This window comes from Chelon labrosus, assembly GCF_963514085.1.
Source record: "Chelon labrosus genome assembly, chromosome: 4".
Taxonomy (NCBI): domain Eukaryota; kingdom Metazoa; phylum Chordata; class Actinopteri; order Mugiliformes; family Mugilidae; genus Chelon; species Chelon labrosus.
The window spans coordinates 8,506,897-8,531,590 of record NC_140340.1 but is presented as its reverse complement, the minus strand read 5'-3'; the positions used below and the strand labels follow the sequence as shown (position 1 = coordinate 8,531,590).

The 24,694-nt window shown below is 40.3% G+C and overlaps 2 protein-coding genes across 3 annotated transcripts; both read left to right on the top strand.

Annotated features, from left to right (window-relative positions):
• The first annotated feature begins 386 nt into the window (after nucleotides 1-386).
• On the top strand, nucleotides 387-20,761 carry LOC311487461 (protein transport protein Sec61 subunit alpha-like). 2 transcript variants are annotated; one of them, XM_084543742.1, is made up of 13 exons: nucleotides 387-464; nucleotides 14,417-14,491; nucleotides 15,114-15,181; nucleotides 15,303-15,368; nucleotides 15,930-16,008; nucleotides 16,097-16,228; nucleotides 16,311-16,420; nucleotides 16,919-17,072; nucleotides 17,166-17,326; nucleotides 17,412-17,609; nucleotides 18,007-18,198; nucleotides 18,288-18,364; nucleotides 19,247-20,761. In XM_084543742.1, exons 2-13 carry the CDS (start codon nucleotides 14,485-14,487, stop codon nucleotides 19,431-19,433), a joined length of 1,431 nt encoding a protein of 476 aa, XP_084399868.1. In that variant the 5' UTR covers nucleotides 387-464; nucleotides 14,417-14,484; the 3' UTR covers nucleotides 19,434-20,761. The 2 variants fall into 2 exon arrangements, with proteins under 2 accessions (XP_084399868.1, XP_084399869.1); XM_084543743.1 differs by lacking the exon at nucleotides 387-464 and having other exon boundaries at nucleotides 13,966-14,491.
• Nucleotides 20,762-20,991: 230 nt separating this feature from the next.
• Nucleotides 20,992-24,693, top strand: chchd4b (coiled-coil-helix-coiled-coil-helix domain containing 4b). Its single transcript, XM_084543898.1, has 3 exons — nucleotides 20,992-21,253; nucleotides 22,827-22,925; nucleotides 23,010-24,693. Exons 1-3 carry the CDS (start codon nucleotides 21,232-21,234, stop codon nucleotides 23,345-23,347), a joined length of 459 nt encoding a protein of 152 aa, XP_084400024.1. The 5' UTR covers nucleotides 20,992-21,231; the 3' UTR covers nucleotides 23,348-24,693.
• Nucleotide 24,694: the final 1 nt, after the last annotated feature.

Here is a 24,694-nt window from a genome sequence, read left to right as displayed (position 1 = left end):
AAAAGGAAGTGGTTCTATAACAGATGTGCATGTGAATACATTTTTAAATTTACCGTCACCTGGTCTTTCAGCACTTTGAACTGCTGACCAAACTAAGTTAAATTAGTTTAAAGTTAAGTTTATTGCAACAGGAAAGCAAGACCCAATCAGCCAGCAAGGACGGAGTCGGTACCTTAAATATTTTGGGTTTCTGTAAGCAATAAAATCTCCATCCATCTATCCATTATCTTTAACCGCTTATCCCATAGGCGGCTGGAGCCTATCCTATGGCCGATAGACATTGTACCGACTAGTCGACTTTACTGCTGTGCCGAGACGCTTTAAAAAAGAAGTCGACTAGTCGGGGGTCACATGACAATAACAACATGGACGCCTCGGAGAAGACTGGTGAGGAGCCCAGTGGGTCTTTGCAGCGGTTCATCAAGTGTGTGGAAATACTTCACAGATGATGAAGCCCATTCTATGTAAGTCAGTCTTGAAAGACAAGAAATGTACTATCGCAATTCACACTCATTTAAAAAGGCCTCCGCTGACGCTAGCAGAGGAACGGTCCAAATCCTCTCAACGTGCAACATCTGTCAATTAACTTCACCTGCGGTAACAAAGAGAAGGCTTACACATTAATGAATTACATCGTCTGATGTAATTAGACCTTTAGCTGCTGTACACGGAAAAGGCTTCGGAGATATACCGCTTTTTTATCTACACGATCCTATCTTACAAGACGCTAAGTAGGCTACTATTAAATGCCATTAATGGTGCCGTTAGGCTTATCTGCGGAGCACAGTATTGATGAGCTTATGTTCATGTTCAGTTCTGTTGTTTTCTGTTAGTTGACATTATTGCTGTGGTTGTAGAGAGTATATATATATATTTTTTTTTTTATCGAGCGAGACTCGCATATTATTGTCAGACTCAGGGTGTTGGCATGGTCTAATACTGACAGTAGCCGGTATTCAAGCCTCAACTACCTTGTAGAAAAGCCTCCGTAGCTTCTTTTATGTGAGACACAACAATATGTATTCAGGTCAAGAATATAGATTTCCTTGTTTCGAAGAATTACTTTTGTGTGTGACGTCATCGACTAGTCGACGTCAACTCGACTTTCACTGCATATTAATCAGGTTTAAAAAAAAAAAAAAAAAAAAGGGAAGTAATTTAATCCCTTCTCTCCGGGTACTCCGGCTTCCTCCCACTCATTAGGTTAATTGGTGACTCTAAATTGACTGTAGGTGTGCATGTGAGTATGAATGGCTGTTTCCCGCCCTGCGATGGACTGGCGTCCTGTCCAGGGTGTATCGCGCCTCTCAACCCCGCCGCGATCCTTTACAGGACAAACGGTTACAGAAAATGAGTTTATCCCCTAATGGCCGATATAGACATGCATGTCTTTGGACTGTGGAGAGAAGCTGGAGCACCCAAAAGAAACCCCTTGCAGCCACAGGGTGTTTAAAGCTGGCCACCAGATTCAAACCCAGAGCCTCTTTGCTGTGAGGCGACAGTGCTAACCCCCACACCCCCACAGAAAAAATCCTCCAGCACTTGATTGTGTCTGTAATAAAGTAGCCTAATGCTAAAGTATTACTACTGCAAAAACAGTCTGTAAATTTCACAAAACTACAAAGCAAGGGTCATGCATTTGTATTTCAGATCAAATTTACCACTCCTGAAGATTTTAATTAGGATTAACCCATTTCACCTGAATCATCTTCCTATTCGTCTGTTCTCAGACATCACATGGCTGAAGAGAGGTCACCATCAAGTTGTGAAAGAGCAGAAAGTTTTGTTGGTTTGTTTTCAGACCAGCTAGAGGAACCGAATCCACTTACAGCGAGTCTCTGAAGGTAGAGATTTTATTGCAGATTAGTTTAGCTGCTAAAACAAATTCAGGGAAATGCTGAACCCGTCTGTGCGGTTTCGGTTGATGTATGTGATGATGCTGTGTGTGGTGTAGATGGGTGTGATGTTAAGTGTTGTGTCTGCCACATACTGCTTTACATATCCTACTTTAAAGCTAGTTAGTTCCAAACGATGTTAAAATTTACGATCACTTTATACTACTGCAGTTATTGCTTTGAAATGACTTTCCTTCTTATGCACCACCGTGCCACGCCAATTCCCTGTACGCGCAAACTTACTGATTCTGAACAATGTGATAAAGTGTTAATGATTTAATGCGATTAAGAGCCAAAACATCAAGATTTGCTGCTGTTCCACGTAATTTAGACATCCGCAGGAACATGCCCAGAGGCCAGACTTTGCGTTTTTTTCCTTTGGTTTCACAAGTTTGCTTGAGACAGCATAAATGCGAAGGTTGCAAACAGGACTTTGCATGCGTCATCGTAGTTACAGAGTTCATTATTAAGCAGTTTAGTTGAGGTTTTTGGCTCAGTTGCTGTTCAACGGTGACATCGGTGACTGATCTGCACAAAACCCGGAGAGAGCTCAGATTATATTCAAACATCAAAAACATCCATTGTAGTTCTTAAGTGACAAGCAGGAAGCATAAAGAATGTGTTAGCTCCCACCTCAGATGACCAGTATTTGTTTAACATATTGTATACACACTGAACCTGAACTCCATAGTGAAAGCTGTTGTCGGCCTGAACTGGAAGCTTTGTAGTCAGCCTAATCAGCTTTCCGGCACCGGAAAACACTGAGCTGAAGTGAGTAAGTCCAAGGAAAGTCGGAAACACTAGCTGTGTGGAAAGTATGCCCAGAATTCCGCATGACTTTTTCAGCGAGCTGGCACACCTGCTTCACACAAAGGCTAGAGTGATTTGTGTCAACTGCTAAAGTAACAAACACCTGCTTTCAACCCAGGACAACTGCATGAAGTCCAAAGGGTTGATTAACCAAATAAAAACACGAAGGTTGTTTACACTGCTCAGGATTATAAGGATTATTCTTTACTTTTGTGCAGAGGGATTGGTTGGCCCGTTAGGAGGTTTTCAAGTCTTTTTTTTTTTTCTTTAAGTGCACGTGAAACAAGACTTTGAACTTGTCCACGTACAAACAGAAAGCCCCAGTGATGCTCACTAATGCAGACGATCTGCTATCAGGAGGAATCATCGCTAAAGTCTGTTGCAAAATGTCTCACTCAATGGACGCACCTTTTATGTGCGTCATTTAGACACAAGGCTATTCATGCACATCCCACAGAAATACAGAAATGCAAACACTTCTGCTTTTGATTTGGTTTGTCTTTGTTTGGGGGGTTTTCTTTTTGGGTTCGTATGGGAAGGGAGGGCATAACTTGATTAACTGGCTTACATAACTGCAACACATTGTTTTCAGCAGTGTAACACTTCATTTGTCTTGGCTGACAGGTTATGTGGGTTCGGTAGAGTGAATACCCTCAAAGGAAGGTGAACGCAGATCATAGGAGCTAGATGAGAGGGATTATAATTTCCTCTTTCCAGATCTAAAAATAGCCACACATTCCCTGCTCATCTGCTGCCTGCTGCAAAACAGATTTAGATGGATATGCTTTGCTCCAGAGTGGAACAGAGGCTAACTTGTTTGCGTGCTCTTGATGAAGCTGAAAAATATACAAAACTTCAGAATTAACGCAGATTTCAGTCTCTTACTTTGTTTGATGTGCTGATTTCTTTTTCCTCGTCTCGTCCGTGTTGAGTGTGTATTTGGATGTGCTGGTGTGGAACATTGACTGTTGCCTTGGTGACTGAACCAGTGAAGCATTGCTATGGCAACAGGACCAATATTTTTAGCATTTTGGTCCTACAGGATGCAGGGGTGTCATTGTTCGTACAAAATATAGTCACACAGCCTGAATAAACACGAACTGGTAAGGATTATATTAAGACATACTTTTGTTTTCATTTTCAAAACCTCACAGGAAACATGGATTAGCAACACAGGCTAACATTAAATGGGATCAGATTGAAGGTTACTGGATCAAAGCAGTAGTTCTGCAATGTCTTGAGAGCAAATAAAACCTGGCTGACCAGAAAAGGACACGATAAAGCGGCAGTCGTTGCGTAAGAGCTCGTGTGACTAATCATACTCTATGATAATGCATGTACGCAGTAGTTTTGACTACTCACAAAGCAAACATGCAGGTGTTTGTGTGTGTTTGCCGCACAGAGGCCCGTGATGCATCGTGGTGTCTAATTTGACCGATACGGTTTTACAGATTTCACAGTCCAAGGGTTAGGAAAATTCTTATCTGATAGATTCTCTTTGCAGCCACCAACGCTCTTTACAAGACTCTCTGTCACAGACACAAGCAAGGCACTAAAACGAAACGTGAGTCCGCAGAACAACTCATGCACACTCTCTCTCTCCCTGCAGCAACATGTGTATGTGAGCTAAAAATAACCCATACAGAAGTATAAAAGCAGACTCTGATGCAGCATAAAAATTCTTCTGACCTGAATGCAAAAACAATCATCCATCCAGCTTAAACAATAAACTGAGGAAGGTGTTGCTGTGTCCTGTGCCATGAAAAAGGAGAATGTACGAAACTTCAAAAGCTAAAATGTGATCTAGTAGACCAAGATTTCTTTAGATATTTCCACTACTACCCCACCATACTGTAGCAACACTGCTTGACTGCTTCAGACAGTATTGAAGCAAATAGGTAGTCTGGTTGATGCAGCAGAGATCTATGTTGTAGATATTATAAATGACAAAGTTATGCCGGTATTCAACAAAAAAAGCTTTAAGGAAATGGGGAAAGTAGATAATTTACATGAATTGTGAAGCCAAACAAATAGCTGTTGAAATAACTGGAAAAGGGACAGATCTGCAAAGTGTTGTTGTATAAAGTATTTAGTATAAATTGAAGTATCTTAAAATACATGCAGAAGAAAATCTGGTATGTCCAAAAAGCGTTCTGGAAAGGCAACTGGGCTTTGATAGTTGATAGTTGTGGTGCCTAGTACTCCCACCTGGAACATCCAAAAAGCGTTTAAAACTTGTAGAGTTTTTGAGAAGACGTTTCGCCACTCAGCCGAATAGCTTCTTCAGTTCTAGGGGACTGGTGGGAAGGTTTAAATAGGAAACTCTGTGGGTAACCCATCAAAAACTTACTTGTTTGTGTAAAGAACCAGAAACTGGTGCAGCTAATAGAAACTAGCTGCACCAGGAAATTAGCTAGAGGTATTAGTTTCTGGTTGTTTACACAAAGAAGCAAGTTTCTGATTACCCACAGAGTTTCCTATTTAAACCTCAAACTTCTCACCAGTCCCCGAGAGCTGCAGAAGCTATTCGGATGAGTGGCGAAACATCTTCTCAAAAACTCTAAAAGTTTTAAATGCTTTTTGGATGTTCCAGGTGAGAGTACCAGGCACCACAAGTATCAAGTCCAAAGTTTATGAAGTCAGGGCCCGTTATGCAACCCTCCTCGATCCATGTTCTAAGGATCGATCAGATAACACACGGCCCCTGAGAAATTACAAATTACAGGTCATCGATCTTTTATGACAAACCTGAACGCGTTGTCCTCCTTTCCATCAGTTGATTCATATTCCAATTAGAGCAGTTGTGTCACAATCCTACAGTAGTAGTAGTAATGCTATGGCACGGCTTCAGATAGATAGATAGATAGCAGTTATGACAGACTCAAAGTGTCCTCTGCATCCTCTGAATGTTGAGGTCAAGGTTCATGGGAGTCATGGGTCTGTTGACGTATTGGAAGAAAAAACAGTACGGTAACGGTATATCTGGACTGGGATTGTGTAACTCCTCTGTGGCGTCACAGGCTGTTTTCTTCAGTTTCAGTTAACATAGATCACCAGGGGTTATGCCAGGGTACCAAGAGCTGAGTAATATAAGAGCCTGCTGTCTGTCCGTACATATCAGATGAGGACTTTCAACAGAAAGTCCTCATCTGGTGTGTTGATCATGACATTTAGAGGGAGGTGTTGTAAGGCCCTAGCTAATGAATATTATTCGGAGTGACATTTTCTTCTAAGGGCACCACTGGATCCAAACGACTCCAGAAATACAGCCCCTTTAGCACCAAAGAGCCAGCAGACTCCATTACTGTAGGGGTCAAGGTCTCATTAATCTAAATGGAGGTTTTTCTTTTAATTTGTCATCTATCTTTAACCTCTAATGATATATAAACAGTTTTATAAATCATATATGAGTCAGTCCAACACATGGGTAGAGAGGTTGTGAGAAGGTAATGTGTTTAGAGAAAAGAAGGGCAATATGTGTGATTCTAACAGTTGTGACATCCTTTGTGTCTGATCTATAAGATGTAATTGCACTTGTCAGACTCACAAGCAAAGCCATCAGCGGTGAGATTTCTGAGCAGATTTCTGAATTGTATTTCTGGTGCAACTTCACCTTCTACCAAGGTGCATTGAGGAGGAAAAGATATTGTAGAAAGGTCAAGACTCCAGCAGCAATTGTAGTATGATAGGCGGCTTATACTTCTGCATTAAGTTGACTCCTACGCAGAGCCTACGCCTTGTACCGTAGCTGACGTGCACCTCCCCAGAAATGTAACTACGCACCGCGGCGTACAATAAAGATGGAACACATCGAGGAAAGGTTAACTGAGGAGGTTTGGAGATACAAACATTTGTATGACTCGTCTTTCGGCGAAAGTTTCAGTCGCCATTGTGAAACAGGAAGTAGAAACAAAAATGAACCCGACTGGCAAAAAAGACACCGACTTGCACCGGTGTAGACTACATGTGTACGTTACGGCATCTATGTCCTGTAGAGTTTCAAACTCCGCACTTGGCTCGTAGCCTTCATCCTTTACAAAAGAGAAATCCTTTCTCCGTCTGTGAAAAAAAGGTGGCGGGGTCATAGCCACATTATAGCACAGGGACATTCAGTTTGCCAGGGGCAACTGCACTGAAGTGTGTGAGTATGAGTGCTTAAAATAACCCAGACACAGGAGAAGACGGGTCCGGAAAGCAATGAGTGTACAGTTCATAGTCTGGAATAATCTGGCCTGAGCCTGATGTCAGTCCAGTCACTCCTTACTCTCTGGTATGTAGGAGTGTTTTGATCCTCCTCTGGTTAGAACATGACTACATTAATCCCCTTTACATACATTTTCCACTTGTCGTGACTCCTTCCCTAAAATAACTGTAGCGCCCATAGGTGGATGATAATAAGGGTCTGTATGTGAGTGGAGGAGGTGTGGGCGGTAAGTTTCAATGAAAGGCTCAGTAGACTTTGTAGCACACTTTCATTCATGGGCACAGTGATGTCACCATATACCTGTTTATTACTGTCATTGAGATCACTGACGATAGTTTCATGGCCATACTGGCTTGTTCATTTCTCCTCAGAGAATTTTTTAAGACAAAGTAGCTCTTCTTCATTGTGTCCTGTATTGTTTTTAGTGTCATTTAACAGTTTGTTTAGTTTGTTAAGATAAAATCACTGTAGCTGTTGCATTGTATTCTCTATTCCCATGCATCACCATCAAACAAGTGTCTTTTAAAACACTTTTCAGTTGATGTTAAGGTTAAAACACGGCACTGCATATTTCTGCAGGGTCCACCTGGCTGCTCACGGTCAACAGTGTTGACATTAAGAGCAAAGATGTCGGTGAACCTTTAAACAGGTTATGTAAGTCAGTTACACAGAGACTGTGCTGAGCGCAGCTGTTAAAGCGAGATTAGCAGGACGACAAAAGCAAAAACAGCAAAACCCTCCCCGTTCTGCTGCTCTGGGATTTAAAGGTGGTTTTATTTACAAAGCTTTATGACCAACTTAGACATCCCACGTCAGGATTTTACTGTATCCCACCTCACCGACAACAAGACAACATCTGGTAAAGATGCACCATGCTGTATCTGTATCCTTAAGGTGTAAAAGACCAACCAGCATGATGATGTAAGCTGCAAGGAATTGACTTTGTGAGTTGCCAAACCACAAACCCATTGTGAGGAGGAGACCTGAGCATTGAACATAACCTAGACAAAGGTTGTATATTCATATTCGTATAGTGTTTTTTTATATAGAAACATAAAAACTGTAGGGTTGGGGAGTTTCAGGTAAAATGACAGGTTTGTTATTTTACGTTAAGATTAAGTAACACTGTACACACTCTGGGAGTGAACTGCTCTTAATGTGAGATTAGCAGGACGACAAAAGCCAAAAAACATAGCAAACCCCTCTCTATTCTGCTGCTCTGAGATTTGAAGTTGCTGTTATTTACAAAGCTTTATGGCCAGCTTAGACATCCCACGTCAGGTTTTTCTTATCCCCCCCTAAGACTCCTTCCAATCTCTCTGTCAACAAAGCTGAATTACAGTACAGTACACTGAAAGTAAGACTTGTTTAATCTTGCCAATAGTGTGCTTCAGGCTGAAATATCTCAGGGCTCCAGTGACATGTTGAACGATCAACCAGTCACCAGTTCATTTTCACACCAACAATCACTTCACAGCACTTCAGCTGAGACTCTCCAACAATGTGGCTAGCCAGGGTTGGATGTTTGTAAAAAACAAAAAACAAAAATGTAACTTTTGTGGGTTACACCCTTACACCCATCTTACAGTGACATGTTGGGCGTCAGTTTGTTGTTTCTTGTCACAGACTTCCAAAAGTGAAAATAGCTGTTTGCTATTTCACCCCTAGTGTGTCTCTTGGTGCTAGCCCTGCGATGGACTGGCGACCTGTCCAGGGTGCACCCTGCCTCTCGCCCCAATGACAACTGGGATAGGCTCCAGCCTCCCCCGTGACCCTGCAGAGGACGAGCGGCTACAGAAAATGAATGAATGACACTGGATGAATAATAATAGGGACATAACCTGCAAAACTATTGGCGTTTTCCCCTCGGCCTTTAAGTGCTAATCATGTTAGCATGCTAATACATGAACAACGCAAGTGAACATGGTGACGGCCTCTAAGCCTAAAGAACTACTCCCTCATTTGTTGGTATTTTGGGGGGTGGTTTATTAGTATTGACAGCTGACTGGATTGATGTGATTGTGAATATATATGTAGGTGTCTGAGCAGTCTCTCTCTCTCTACTTTGGTTTGGCTGAGTTAGACTTTGGTTCGGTTGAACTTTGGGTCGTCCTCTGTTTTTTCTATTCTTGCACTCACTCACCCAGACACACACTACAGACATGACTCATTTACTGACAGTACATTTGATTTAAGTCAATAAAATAAATTTACTTTATTAAAAAGATTCATTTGTGGTCTCCAGATTTTGTTCCTTTGAAGCGGGTCGTGACCACATAGTGAATATGGTGGTATTGCTGTTGTTAGCATTTAGCTCAAAGCACCACTTTGTCTGCTGTGCAGCATCACAGAGCTGCTGGCGTGACTGCAGACTTGCAGTCTGTTGTTTTGCTTGTCAGACCAGATTAAAAACAGCTACATGTCAGCGATATTGTTCTCCACATTTTATGCACTTATTTTATAGTACTGTTATTTAAATCGATAGAGCCGACTGTTTCCTATGCCCTGTGAGAAACGGCCGGCGGGGAGGAGTTCGGGCTCTTTGATCAGTTGATGTTTATGTAACCTGGAGCTTGAGGTCGAGGACACAGTGTTCTTCGGTCTGCTGGATTACTGCAGCGGATTATGGAGACAATTAAACCCACCAGTTAAAACCCACTGACATAAACCCCTGACCTCTCCCAGTTTCACTGTATGACAGACGTAGAAAAATACTGTATGTCAGCAGTCTGTGGGTCACCAGGAGATCAGATCAGCCACAGAGACGACCTGCTATTTCAGAGCAGTAAAGACTGGGCCAGCTCCAGACCCTGTTATGTCTTCGCTAAGCCGCCAGTGAGCATCAAATCTGTCAGAAAATTTATAAGACAATGAAATAGTATGATGGCTAAAGATCAGGGTGGATGAGGTTTAAACAAGCTTCTCCTGTCAAACCGGTGAGGTATTCTTATCCCAGATTGGACCAGATGAGACAAATGAGTAGAGAGTGATTCACACTGCTGGATGTCATGGTGATCGCGTGACTTTTACGTAATTTACGCACGCAGCCTGCGCCGGTGCGAGCCATTTAGTCGGCCTTGTGTCTTTTTCGCCATTTGGGTAAATTTTTGTTTCTGCTTCCTGCTTCACTTTCAACAATGGCAACTGAAACTTTCGCAGAAATTTTGCAGAACACGAGTCATACAGATGTTTGTATCTCCCAACCTCCTCCGTTAACCTTTCTCTGCATCGCCGCGGCGCATAGTTACATTTCTGGGGAGGTGCACGTCAGTTATGCTGCTATGGTCTGCTTATGGTCTGCTCTGTTGCCGTAGCTTCTGCATCAACTTAACGCAGAAGTCCAAACCGCCTATTATTCCCACTCAGGTTCTCATGTTGGATGCATCCACTGCTTCCCCCTCTGCCTCAGTCAACTCCAAGGGGTGTAGGGAAAGAAAAGAAAAGCTGATTTCCTGCTTCAAGATCCCCCAGGCCACTAATCACCTAGTGCGATCATCTACTTGATGCAGTGACTGAAGAAAGAAATACAAAACAGCATAAATTATAGGTGAATGACGGGCGATTGATCTCACTAATGGAATCGGAGAGGGACTGTGTGTGATTAGAGACCTGATTCTGGCCCACTGAACAAGTGAGTGAACTGCTCCTCTGTTGCATCAGAGGAGGGTGGGCTGCCAGGAATAAAACAAGGAATGAAGTGAATGTGAGAGAAAAAAAAATAGATGGCAGCGAAACCAGACAGTGTCAGTATCAACATTCCTTCATGCTACAGTTGAAACTTTTGTCTTTTTGTTCGGGCTTCAATGTTTGTATTCACATTGGAAAAGAGAAGCCATGTCCCCAGAGTGACAGAGTGCATACTGCTCACTTTAACTAGAGCTTTAAGTAAGTCTGTGGAAATATATTTGTTAGTGGAACAATTTGGATCAGTGGTCCAGAACTTTTTATTCCAAATGCTAATGTTTTTCTTCTCAGAATAAGTGCCAAAACTATCTTTTTTTTTTTTGTCTTAACACTTTAAACAATCCAGTGAGTTGACATTTCACTGATATACTATTGTGTGTTTTTATTCACAATGGACAGTTTTAACTTTTTTCATTCAGTATGTTCATTTTCCTTGTCAAAACCTTCCTACATTACCCATAATGCAGCTATACCACGGGCAATTAAATCTGAGATTTGGGGCCGCAATGCTTGCAGCAGCTAATGTAGCCTCAGGCATAGACGAAGCTCCAATTGAGCTCACATTACAAGTTCAGTTTTTTTGTTTCCAGATTTATATCTTTGGGTTCAACCACTGACTTAAGTAACTACTTTTTTGGTTTGTGAGCAAACCCTTTAGGTATCTAGTAACCTTAAAGAGTAGCTCCAACTCTCAAGTTGGGAACAAAATTAATCTTAAATCTGACTTTAGCTTAGTATGCACTACATACAGTATGTGATATAAAGCATTTTGCAATAATACAACTGCAAAATCAGATCCTGTCAACTTTACTTACACAGTTCGTGTTAGGGTTAAATAATTTTAATGATATTTTGTATGTTTCTTTAAATACTGGCAATCTTTTAATTATTCATGGGAGATTGGATATATTCCTACTGTAAAATAACTCAAAATAAAACAAACCTTTTGCTTCCTAAAACAGCATACCAAGAAAACTCAAACCACAGACCTCATTCATTCATTCATCTTCTGTACCCGCCTTTTCCTGTTAAGGGTCGCGGGGGTCTGCTGGAGCCTATCCCAGCTGTCATCGGGCGAGAGGCGGGGGTACACCCTGGACAGGTCGCCAGACCACAGACCTCATATTCAACACAAATATATATATATATATATATATTAATTTGGTTAGCTGGATTATCTCCAATACTAAGGACTCCTGACAACAGATTTTTTTGCCCTGACCTTTTATGCTCTGTGTCTACTTCATCTAGTTTTGATGATCTTTAAACATGAAGAGTTGGTTATTAGGTTCCACACTGTGGCATATTCTCCAGAAAGTGAGCTCCTGGAGACTGACTTGAGCACACCTGTGCCCTACAGTTTAAGAACCTCCATGCCAACAGACAAACGCTTAGATACGGCTTTATTCTATTTGAGTGTAGCCTCGTCATTATCTTTTCCCTAGTGCCCCAACAGTAGGACATTGTGTCGTCAGGGAGTTCTCTGAAAGGCTGAATTCTTTTCTTCACACTGTATAACACCTAACTTCCTCAATAGTAGACATTTTAGAAAAAATCAACTTTTAGACACATTGACATTAACTGAGATATTTGAAATCATATTTGAAATTATTATATCCAGCCAATCTCTTTTTTTCCTGCGCTTGTTTTGTCTGTATGACATTATTTGGCCTCTCTGTTACCCTTTTATTGACAACAATCAGAATCTTTGTAAACCTCTTACTTGGTATTTTCCACATTGTGTGGCACTTCCTTGATTGATAGTGAAACTGCCTCGCTGTCTTCTCAAGCGTCCACAGTTACATTGTTTCCTGGTGTATCTGTGACGGTTTTCAGTCATCCATGATACACAGCCAAAACACACTAAAACAAGGCCAACTGGACTTGTAAGTTTTCTTGAGGACGTTTCGTACGATTATATATCTAAGATTGGACTGGGATATAATCTGGCATCAATTTACAACACAGTCTGTTCCTAAAAAGTTTCATCCTCGATTACACTTTAAGACCGGAGTCTTAGGCCAATAATTGGTGGTTAGAGTGCCATTCACTGGGGGAAGGAAAACAGGATCAAAACTGATTCCTGCAATTACAGATAAGTATCTGGTCATTAACAGGCCCCAGTCATGAAATTTTAAGGTGGGCAACACCCACAGATGCTCTTATTTAAACCCCAACTCCTCACCAGTCTTTTAAAACTGACTGATTTACTTGGATGGACGGTTTAAGTATCTTAAAGAAACTCTACATGTCCAGTTACCTGTGTTTCAATCTTGTTGTGGATGTAGTTTTCAGGTCACTGCTGCTCTCTGGTGGAGACATACAGGTGTTCATCCAGGAAGGACATGTGGCATAGTAAAATAAAGATCTGCTTTTCACAAATTCTACTTTATAAAACCATATGTAATTTCCTAAAATGGTTTAAAGTTTCTTTAAGAAAAAAAACAGGTTGATATTTATATAGATATTTTTTTAAGCAACACGTCTATTCTAATATGTAAAAATCTGACTTGAAAATAACAACAAAGTGAATGCATCAAAAGTAAACTTATTTATTGGGACGAGTGTCTCTACAGAGTGTCAAATTGTTGCATGCATGCACTGAGGTATGTAGAGCATTTCAATGGCGCAACTGGTCAATGAGTTACAGCTTTAGATATTGCTAGCTGGGTCGATAATCTACAGAAATTTTGAGTGTATACTCATAAATTCTGCCCATGTTTAAAGTCACAGAAACCACCTAGTAGCCTGTTTCTATCCCAGCAGACCCTCCTGCCTTCTTTATATCGGTAAGCCTTTGTTTATTTAACGGTATTAATCACATTAAAGGTTTTGTCGCAACTTTTTTGACCTCTGAAGGTTGTGTAAAAATGCTGTCTCAAGGTTTGGCCATCATATTGTTTATTTCCCACAGGAGGTGATAAAATTCAGGAGTAAGGCCACTTAAAAGTAATCACTTTAAATGCCCTTAGGTTGCAAAAGATCCTGAAGGTCATTCAAAATAAAAAAACAATAAAACAAACAAAAACAAAAAACAAAGGCATTTGCAGTTGTTTTTTCTTTGCTTGAAGCTGTATCACCAGTCTCTTCAATTCTTCAGTTTCTTTTAGTTAAAAGCAGTCTTTGTATTGCAGCCGTGACTTTGTGAAAGCCGGCATATTTTAAATGCCATCATTCAGCAATCGCATGATAATCGTCTTGTTCTCTGATTATTTATTTATTTATTTATTTATTTATTTATTTATTACACAAACTTTATCAAGAAAACAGTTTACAATCAAATCAGTTGTAAGAGTTTTAAAAAAAGAGAATCTATAATTAATATAAGGTGATGGCAGAGTACACAAAATAAAATTCAATTTGAAATGATAAAGCAAAGAGGTTAACAATTGCATATGCTGTACATTTCTATCTTCACATTCAAAGTGGAGGCATATTTTATTCCTTCACCAGAAGTCATATATAGTTCATTAGTTGTACTAGTGAAAATAAATGCATTCTAATATAACAGTCCTGCACTAAATCTTTGGTTGTGTTTGCAGCATTAGTTTTGTGTTTAACTCAATACAGTTTAACGGCGCAACAAACTACATCCTCCAAAGTGATCGCAGTTGAATTATTACACTTCTTATTCCGTTTGAAAATAAACTGAACAGTCACGAAGTGGGTTTTGTTGCAGGACTGTGCAAGATTGAATGTATTCCTTTTCATTAGTGTACCTAATGTTTTGTCATTCGCAATGCGTCTCTGTCTCTTTAAATCTCTGGTCTGCGTGTCTCTAGTGGTGACGTGTCTCTAAAGTTTCTCCTCCTCTTCCTCCAAGTCCCTGACTAGTCAGTTTGAGTCAGATTTCCACAGTAAGGACGGGTACAAGTGGACACTCGGGACACCATGGGCAGTGAGTATTACTTTGGCAAATGACCTGAATGAAACTGATACCTGAAGTCCGTGTAGCAGAGCTGAAACTGCTGTTTTCTCTGTTTTGGGCAACTTCGTTAGCTAACCGTTAGCATTGATAGCAGGCGGCCGGCTTACGTTGCTAGCTAGCTGGTTGATAGTTGCCCCTCTGTTGTTATAAACTGTGTCATATTGGAAGTAGTTTGAGGATTAAATGTAATATCCAGGTGGTGTTTTTACAAACGGCTTTTAAAATTGCTGTGTTTTAATTTTATAGGCGCCAGAGTTTGTGGCTAGAAACCTCTTGTAAGCTAACTTGTTAGCCACTCATTCAAAGACACTGACAGTCTAGTGATGACGACGCATAACACAACCGGTGTTTATCGTGAGGCGGAGGTTGATATAATCAGCCAAATACTATTAGAAACATGTGATATAAACAGTGTTAGTGTTTGGTAAAAACATCTGGAAGAGCTGTGATATAAAATTATTCAATGTGTTGGAATTTGGTGGTTGTAGTAAATTCAAATGTGCCTTGAGTCCGCCCCCCATTCACTGCCACGTCCCACTCAAGACCAGCTATTATATCCCCCTTTAAACACCCGTGTTTGCTTGTTTTACAGTCAAATTCTTGGAGGTGATTAAGCCATTCTGTGCAGTGCTGCCAGAAATCCAAAAACCTGAAAGAAAGGTGTGTATTTTATTTATTTTTTTAAACACGTCCATATTTTAATAGTACACTTTCACACTTCATGTTGGCCTTGATTTGGCTGCCTCTTGTTTTAACTTCTTGTAATACCCTTGACCGACAGATCCAGTTCAGAGAAAAGGTGCTATGGACCGCCATCACTCTTTTCATCTTTCTAGTGTGTTGCCAAGTAAGTGCCACTGTTAATTATTGTGTGTATTTAAATATAATCTCTATCTCCAGTCAGCTTCATCTGCGAAGTCCGTCTAAGAATTTGCACTTCGGACAAAAAAAAAAAGAAAAATAAATTCCTATTCAATTATTATATATTTGACAGATTATGGATTATGATAATTGTATAATAATTGTCTTTGTCTATTAAATTTAGTGCATAAACTGTTCCGAGTTTTGACCATTGGCCATCAGCACAGAGTTCCTGTCTGTCAGTCACAGAGGTCCATTCAGGATGATATGTGTTGCGAAAAGAGAAACAAATGTTGAAAAGGTGCAATAAAACAATCTGTAGTGCTTTTACTTTTGCACGCTGAATACTAATTCAGTCAACTAATCTAAACTACCTGCATAACCACCTGCAGTGACTTTAGCATTGTGCAGTATGTTGTCTACTACATGATTGTCATACCATCAAGAGGAAGCAATGTGTTATTTTCAAAACTTCCTTGTTCATTTAGATCGCGCACAACTGAAAGATGTCGTTCTTACATGCTGTGTTAAAATTCTGCTCCTCCAGATTCCCCTCTTCGGCATAATGTCTTCAGACTCTGCAGATCCTTTCTACTGGATGAGAGTAATTCTAGCTTCAAACAGAGGTATTTGTCAGGCTTATATTGAATAAAACATTACACACACATTGCTGTCCTACTTGTACAATATATCTTAACTTAAATATCTCTCCAGGTACTCTGATGGAGCTGGGTATCTCGCCCATTGTCACCTCCGGGCTGATAATGCAGCTTCTTGCTGGAGCAAAGATCATTGAAGTCGGAGACACCCCAAAGGACAGAGCCCTGTTCAATGGAGCGCAGAAATGTAAGTAAACTCTCATCAGGTTGAAGTGTCCAGAATTTGTAATTAAGTCCTTCGAGTCTCTAACCTCTGATAATGTTTTCAGTATTCGGAATGATCATCACCATCGGCCAGGCTATCGTGTATGTGATGACGGGCATGTATGGAGATCCGTCTGAGATGGGCGCAGGAATCTGTCTGCTCATCATCATTCAGGTGAGAACAGGGAGGAATTTTTCCAATGTCTCGAACTAAGTATTTAATTTAAAGAACCTGTGTGTAGCATGTAGTGGCATCTAGTGTTTGCACACAACCAAAAAATGCTGACTTCCCTTTGAAGGCCAATAAAAAAACACACTAGTGACACAGAACAAATTAAGAATTGTGGATTGTGACTACCACTTTCCTGTTCTGTGTTTTTATTTAAGCTTTCTCTCTTTTTGGATCAATATTCACTCCTTTGCTTCCCCAAAGTTCCCCAAATACAAACATTCCCCTACTAAAACAGTTAACTTTCTAACTAGTCATAATCAAACCTGATTTACCCTGTTATTTAGACTAATGGAGTTTACTCAGATAAAAAACTGTAAGTGAGGGCCTTAAAAAGCATATTTCTTAACAAACGGTTCCTCTGAAGACGTGTGTATTCATAGCAAAGAGAAACATTTCACATGACTGCGTCCAGCTGACTGGATCTGTTGTGTTCTTCTGTAGCTGTTCGTTGCAGGACTGATCGTGCTGCTGCTTGATGAGTTGCTCCAAAAGGGCTATGGTCTCGGTTCAGGGATCTCACTGTTCATTGCCACCAACATCTGTGAGACAATCGTGTGGAAAGCCTTCAGCCCCACCACTGTGAACACTGGAAGAGGTAAGGGACCACTAACAGATCTGTAATTAAGATATAATTAAGATTGCAGTCCGTAGCAATGTTTGTAATATTTGGGATTTTCTTTGTCTCTAGGTACTGAGTTTGAAGGAGCAATCATTGCTCTTTTCCATCTGCTGGCTACAAGGACAGACAAAGTGCGTGCTCTGAGGGAGGCCTTCTACAGACAGAACCTGCCCAACCTCATGAACCTCCTCGCCACAGTCTTTGTCTTTGCTGTAGTGATATACTTTCAGGTAAACGGCCTCACACTAAACTGTCTATTTAACTGCTAATAGTCAAGGGGATGAATTTATCCTAAATATTAACTTCTTCTCACAGGGCTTCAGAGTGGATCTGCCCATCAAGTCGGCTCGCTACCGCGGCCAGTACAACACATACCCCATCAAGCTGTTTTACACCTCCAACATTCCCATCATCCTTCAGTCTGCCCTAGTCTCCAACTTGTACGTTATCTCCCAGATGCTTTCCACTCGCTTCAGTGGCAATTTCCTGGTTAATCTGCTGGGAACGTGGTCTGTAAGTATACATTTAATCTAAACTTTTCACACAACATTCTGCTTTAGTTTTTGTGTTACTTGCTAATACAGGGCATCAATAAGCTACGCTAGCATTCATCACTATTTTACTATAGGTATACCTTAACATTGACTTCAGTTGTTAAAAAAAAAAAAGGTCCTAAATGCTTGACCTTTTGTCCTTCAGTTAAGTACTGGACACTGTATAAAGTCTATAGGTTGTCAGAAACCTATATGCAACAGTTTTCGTGGTTGTGGTCAAAGTACTTCAGCTAGCATATTCAGATTTTTTTAAAACCGGTATAAATTGATAAGTGGCTCTCTGTAAACACAAAGAAGTTGCCTTAGAGATTTCTTCTCCTTAAACACAGTATCCTTTATATTCCTTGTGTTTGTAGGACGCAACAACAGCTGGCCCAGCCCGTGCCTACCCTGTCGGTGGACTCTGTTACTACTTCTCCCCCCCTGAGTCATTTACCTCTGTTCTTGATGACCCGGTCCACGCGCTGATCTACATCTTCTTCATGCTCGGCTCATGCGCCTTTTTCTCCAAAACCTGGATTGAAGTCTCAGGCTCCTCTGCGAAAGATGTAAGTCATGACTGCTTTCTGTCAGGCGGTGTCACGGGGTTATTTCAGAGGGACTTTGTGATCGAGCTCTGTTCTTCGCTATCATCCAGGTGGCGAAACAGCTGAAGGAGCAGCAGATGGTGATGAGGGGACACAGAGAAACGTCAATGGTCCATGAACTGAACAGGTAAAATCAAGAACCCTTTATACTTACAGACTGCAAACTCATCCTAACATGTTTTCTGAGACGAAATTCATAAACTGAAAGCAGCGGAAAACACCCAAACTTAAGTCTCTGACAAAAATAAATTCAGAAAAGCACAGACTACTATACAGAGAGGTCTCCCACTCTGTCCTCCTAGGAAACATTAATAAGCCATGGGGCTATGCTTTAGCAGGAAAAGGTGTGTAAATAATAAAATGAATGATGGATGAATTCAGAGTCCTGGTATCATACATGCCGACTCACTGTTGCATTGGAAGAGCTTGTTGGGACACTAAACTTCAACAAAGTCATAGATAACGTTATCACCACCTATGGGTTTCCTACTGATAAAAAGTAATTTATGAAAAAGTCCTATTACTCTCTCAGTTCCCTACCTCGTTGGTTTATTGGTTCAGCTTGTACCTGAACTGGTTCAAAGGATGGGAGTAGGAAGTAGATCGTTGCTGCGTGATTAAGTATTCATCCTCATCAAGCTCTTTGTGTCAAATGGAAATGTAATATATCTCCGTATCTAGGCTCCAGATGCCTAAGTCATATATTTTTTTGCTCACTCCAGACTAGCTGTTGCTCCCTGTTTTATATTTTCATGCTAAGCTAACTGTTTAATGACTGAATCCTTATATTTAATGCACGGCTCTGAGAGTTTTGTTGATGATCTCATCTGACTCTCAGCAAGAAAGTAAACATATCTGTTTCCCAAAATGTTAAATTACTCCTTTACTCTCTACTTCACAGTCATCAAATGTTTTTTGAATATCTACCATTCTTGCTACGCACAGCAGTTCAACTGAAAGGCCATCGTCAAGAGTTCAGTCATCTCAATATCTCTGTTTGGGTTTTTAGGTACATTCCCACAGCTGCTGCCTTCGGTGGACTGTGTATCGGCGGTTTGTCAGTGATGGCGGACTTCCTCGGAGCTATTGGCTCAGGCACCGGTATCCTGCTGGCTGTCACCATCATCTATCAGTACTTTGAGATCTTTGTGAAAGAACAGAGTGAAGTCGGCAGCATGGGGGCCCTGCTCTTCTAGAAAAAAAAAGCCATTGTCCTGCCACCTTGTACTAACTTTTATTCGAATCACCAACCTTGCATTTATTTACCAACCATGCAAAAACCCTGCATCATCAGCTCTGCAATTTCAGGACATTTGAGGAACCCTCAGGAATCTCAGCTGCAATGGGATGCTGCGAGGTGATGTTAACATTCGCATCATATCTTCCAAAGTGACACCTTTTCAACTGTACTCCATCAGATTTTCTACCTGATTTGAGATTAAAGCTCCTCAAGTTTTGTTTTTTTTAAAGGCTTCCTGCGGGAGTTTGGTCTCTTTTCTGTTTTTTCAGACTGACAAGCGAGCGCTTCAGTATGCAGGCATACTTGATTTGGATGATGCGGTCAATAGCCTGCTGTGTGCTTAGCGTTATCTTAGTTTATTCTTTTCCTTTAAGCGTTATTTTATTTTATTTTATTTTTTCGTTTACCTGCCAATCAGTTGAAGGTGTGGACCAGAAGCTGAACAGTTAGATGCTGAGTCAAGTACTGTATATGTTCCTGCATTGAGACCCTGTATTATAGCTTGTATTTGATCAGGGTCTTGTGAGAAGAGGACGTGGAGCTCACATTGGGTTCCGGCTTCAAATGAAATGGTTTGAACAGTCATCCAGTGTCCTTGTTGTTTTAATGTGTGGCATTCCCAGGGAGCTGCAGTATTAACTCTTATGTCACACTCATTCTTGTTACCCACATCCTAGGACCTCTTGTTTTTTTTTTTTTTTTGTTTTTTGTTTTTCTTATTGTCTGCTTTACACATACTCTTACACTAATCGCTTTTTCAAACAAATAATGATTTTCTGTACATAGGCCATACATTGAATAACTTTGAATTTGTCTTGAGTGTAAGATAAACTCTTTGAATATGTAAAAAAAAAAAAAAAAAAAAATTAAATAAATCATTTCAGAACAAACTTGTATAAAAGAAAAAATTGCAATAAAACATTTTTGTGAAGAAAGTTATTTATTTTTGATTCCTTGAGTTGTGGCTTCTCTATCACAGGTGTGTTTCTATAACGTTCTGAGGTGTTTCGGGTATATTACAGTAGATTCCCACTACAATCTTAACGTGTTTGGTCATCTCTTAGCCCTTGTTGTACATTGTTTTATTCTCGGATAGAGATTTTGTTTCTGTGGTCATTTAATCCCTCAGGCAATATTTGGGGAAGTTGTTTATAAAGAAAATAATTTATTTGTTCCTTATGTTTGAGCTGCTGCAGGACTCTTAAAAACACAACCATATTTTACACACTTGTGTATCTTTTATAGTTAAGTACTAATAGACTAAGTTACATTCCCACATGCTCTGTGACTCCACAGCTTATGATTATCATTAAAATTGTTGTGTGCAGTATATTTACTCTGGAATCATATCATAAAACAATTTTTATTTTACAGGATTTGTAATACAAGAACACATTTTTATATAAAGCTGTGGAAACAACATATAATAAGAAAGTAAATATACAAGAAACAACATGACAAGTATTTTATTGTGAAAACGACTGTATTGACATGTTTTGGCCTGTAGGAGGCAGCAATGCGCCTCTTTAGCGCCAACGTTACCGGAAGTTAAACAAAAAAAAAAGCCGAAGAAGAAGAAGACATCCCTCTCTCTAGTAAGGATAGTTGTGAAACATCCTCCTGGTGATGGACGGAGAGTTGTGACATGCTCATGTGTTGTGTTCATTGTCAGTAAGAGGTTTTTAATCTCCGGTGACCTGCGTCTGTTGCAGTAAATCAAGAAGAAGGAATCTAATCTGTGCCGGCGTGAAGAGATGAGCTCGCTCAGACAGGAAGGTAACCCATGTTTATGCTAGCCGGCTAACTTTTCTAGAAGGCTCTCTGAAGTTAAGTTCAGTTTGAATGAAACATTAACACAGGCGGTAGTACTTGTGTGTATTAACAATGCTCTCGCTAAAATGTGAATTAGGGCTGTCGAAGTGTGTGTAACTGTGTGTGCGTTATGAGTGAACAGGAGTTAGTCGCCACCTGTAACCATCACAGAGTTTAACCTTGACATGTGTCGAGCTATAGAGCAGTATACAGGCCTATAACATCATCTGTTGACTCGTTTTAAGGTGTTTATCATAGAAGTCTAAGTGTTTTAAAGTGTATTTGGCTTCTATTTTGATGCTATATTGCAGATAAAATCACATTCAATAAGATTTTGTAATAGAGGATATTGAAACCAGCATTTCTCTGACATTAACAGGGGATCTTACCTCCAGTTTAGGACACTAAATTAGATTAGATTCAGCTTTATTGTCATTACACATGTACGGGTACAGAGCAACGAAATGCAGTTTATCATCTAACCAGAAGTGCAACAGGCAGTAAGTGCACGTGGCATAAATAGTGTGGTATATAAGCAGTATGGTACAGGTTGTTTTTTACAGCATATGGACAATATTTACAGATCGAAACCTATGTACAGGTGAATGAGCAGGATATACACAATGACTGAATGAAGTACTATAAACTGCAAACAGGAGATGGTCAGATGATAAATTAGATGATACAAAATACAGATGAAGTGAGTAGTTAAACAGTGCATAAACAATAAGCAGTAGCTACCTAATGTTACTAAACTAGTGCAATATTCGGGATACATAGTACTGTGCAAACAGATTGTTTAAAGTGTGAATGTGCAGAGCAGTCCAGTAGTGCAGTGGTGATGGTGTAAAAGTCTTTGGTCAGTGAGGAAATGAGGAGTTAAGGGGTGTGAGTGAATTGCTGTGTAGGGGTCAGCAGGGGTCAGCGGGGGTCTGAGTTCAGTAAGGTCACAGCAATGGGGAAAAAGCTATTCCTCAGTCTGCTGGTCCTTGTCCGGAGGCTTCTGAAGTGCCTGCCTGAGGGCAGGAGGGAAAATAGTCCATGTGCCGGGTGGGAGGAGTCCTTCAGAAGGCTGCGAGCACGACGCAGACAGCGCTTCTTCTGGACGTCGTCCTTACCTTAAATAACCTTATAACTGGTTCCACTTTAATCATGTAAGACAATACAACATATGCTAAAGAATTAAAAATCAAAAAATAGTGTAAATCACTATTGGATATGTGCTGCAGAATGAATTACTTTGCTTGCACTGGAGTGTTTTTAAATGGATGTGTTAAAACTCATAGTTTGGTAACGGCTCACCAAGCACGCCATCATTCGAAACAAATCCAAAAGACGCTAAATGAACTTGTTCCAAGATAAACAATTATATAAACCAGAGGTAAGTAGGCAATCTTGAAATCTGCTTAACCATTCACTCATAAATCCATTTATATGTTTCAGGTTCATTGACATGTGGGATGCACACACTCTCACAATATTGTAGGGCTTGTTTTGCACTTGCCACTGATGCATTGTTTTCTCTTTCAAACTACAGGTAAAGACAGAATCATCTTTGTCACCAAAGAGGATCATGCAGCGCCCAGCAGTGCTGAGCTTGTAGAGGAGGATCCCAGTGACCCATATGAGCAGCAAGGTGAGGGGCACTAAAACCACTAGAGTTTATTCTGTCATCAGGCTCAATTGTAGCTCTTTTTTTAAACCTCCTCTCACATCCTAGGTCTCATTCTTCCCAGTGGGGAGATCAACTGGAACTGCCCCTGCCTGGGTGGGATGGCCAGCGGTCCCTGTGGGACTGAATTTAAGGATGCCTTCTCCTGTTTCCACTACAGTGAGGAGGAGGTGAAGGGCTCTGACTGCCTGGAGCAGTTCAGCGCGATGCAGGAGTGTATGCAGCGTTACCCAGAGCTCTATCCACAAGAAGATGAGAAATCCAACCAGGCTTCACAAGACTCTGAATCTGTGTCTACAGAACCATCAGGTGCAAACTCAACAACTGCCTCTGAGCAGGACTCAAATACCACACAGCCCAGTACGGAGAGCTCAGGAGAAAGCTAATGATGAGATTCAGTGGCAATGTAAGCCACATCATAATTATTCAGCATTTTACACCATTTTATTGAAAAGAAATATTACAAATATATTTTTTAAGTTATTTGTCATTAGCTCTTTTTCCTATTGCAAGAAAACGCTATTTTTTTTTGAAAATGTTAGAAACATTTGGTTTCCTCCCAGCTGCTGCAGGGGTGTGTTCGTGTAGGTGTGAAAGTGTGACAGAATGACCAGCAAGGAAGGGAGGGACACAAGTAAAAATAAAATAAAAAAGCTTGGCAGCATAGCTTAAAAGCAGATCTTTCTTTAAGAATATATGGTGTAATTTGAAGTTACTTGATTAGCTGTAAGCAAATAAAGTTCAGACTGTACTACACGATCGGCTGCTATCATGAAAGCAAAAATAATCAAGGTTTCTTTATGATAGCCTTTTGTTTCCTGATTATTTTTTTGTCAGGTGAACACAGGTCATGTGATTTACAGCACAGATTCAGTAGCAGACAAAAACATGATATTTAAATGTTTTTCTACTCGTAAATACATTTACCACCATCAAATAACAAATTAATCTTAAGTGCTTGAATACAATCTGTTCAAACCTGCCTTTACCTTGATCATAAACAGTTTAAACTAATCACGTGTTTCTTGGACCAAGCTTATTAACACACTGAGATGCTGTGTTTATTTTTTTTTACTGTTATGAAAAGGTCTAACCACCCCTTCTGTGGTTAAATGTCAGTGTCAGAGATATTTTTTCATTTCTGTTCTCTCATATTGATTTTCTAAAGATGTGCAGAATATTGCGATTCATTTTCATTACATGTTATACAAAGTTTAAAACTGGTAACGCCACTTATCAGGTTGCAGAATATTCTTGCATCTCTAAAGTGTGGCATCTTCAGTAGCATGTTTCCACTGTTGCCCTCTGTCCTACAGGACAACTTTGCTAATTTATAACCAGACTTGAAACGTTTACCTCAGCTGGTCTCGACTGAACCATTTGTGTGCAGCACAGGAGTGACTAAAGTGAATATTGCTGAACGTTTTATAATAAAATATTATACCTGTCTGGCTTGTGAGCTATTAACTCATTTCTTTTCCCGTCTTCTGTGGTTGAACATCCTCAAACTGCCTCATACTATATGCTCAGTATTTCAGGGTCTCATTATCAACAATAGCAAACGTGTTAGCGTCATTAAAACGCAATAAAAGCGCGATAAACACAATAAACAAGTTGCTCCCTTAAAAACATTTCTGTTTTCTTTTAGTCAAGATAATTAGAAGAAAGTGAACACAAAGCATTTTCTGTATTAAATTAGTATGAATCACACTTTTAATGCCCAGGACCTCTTA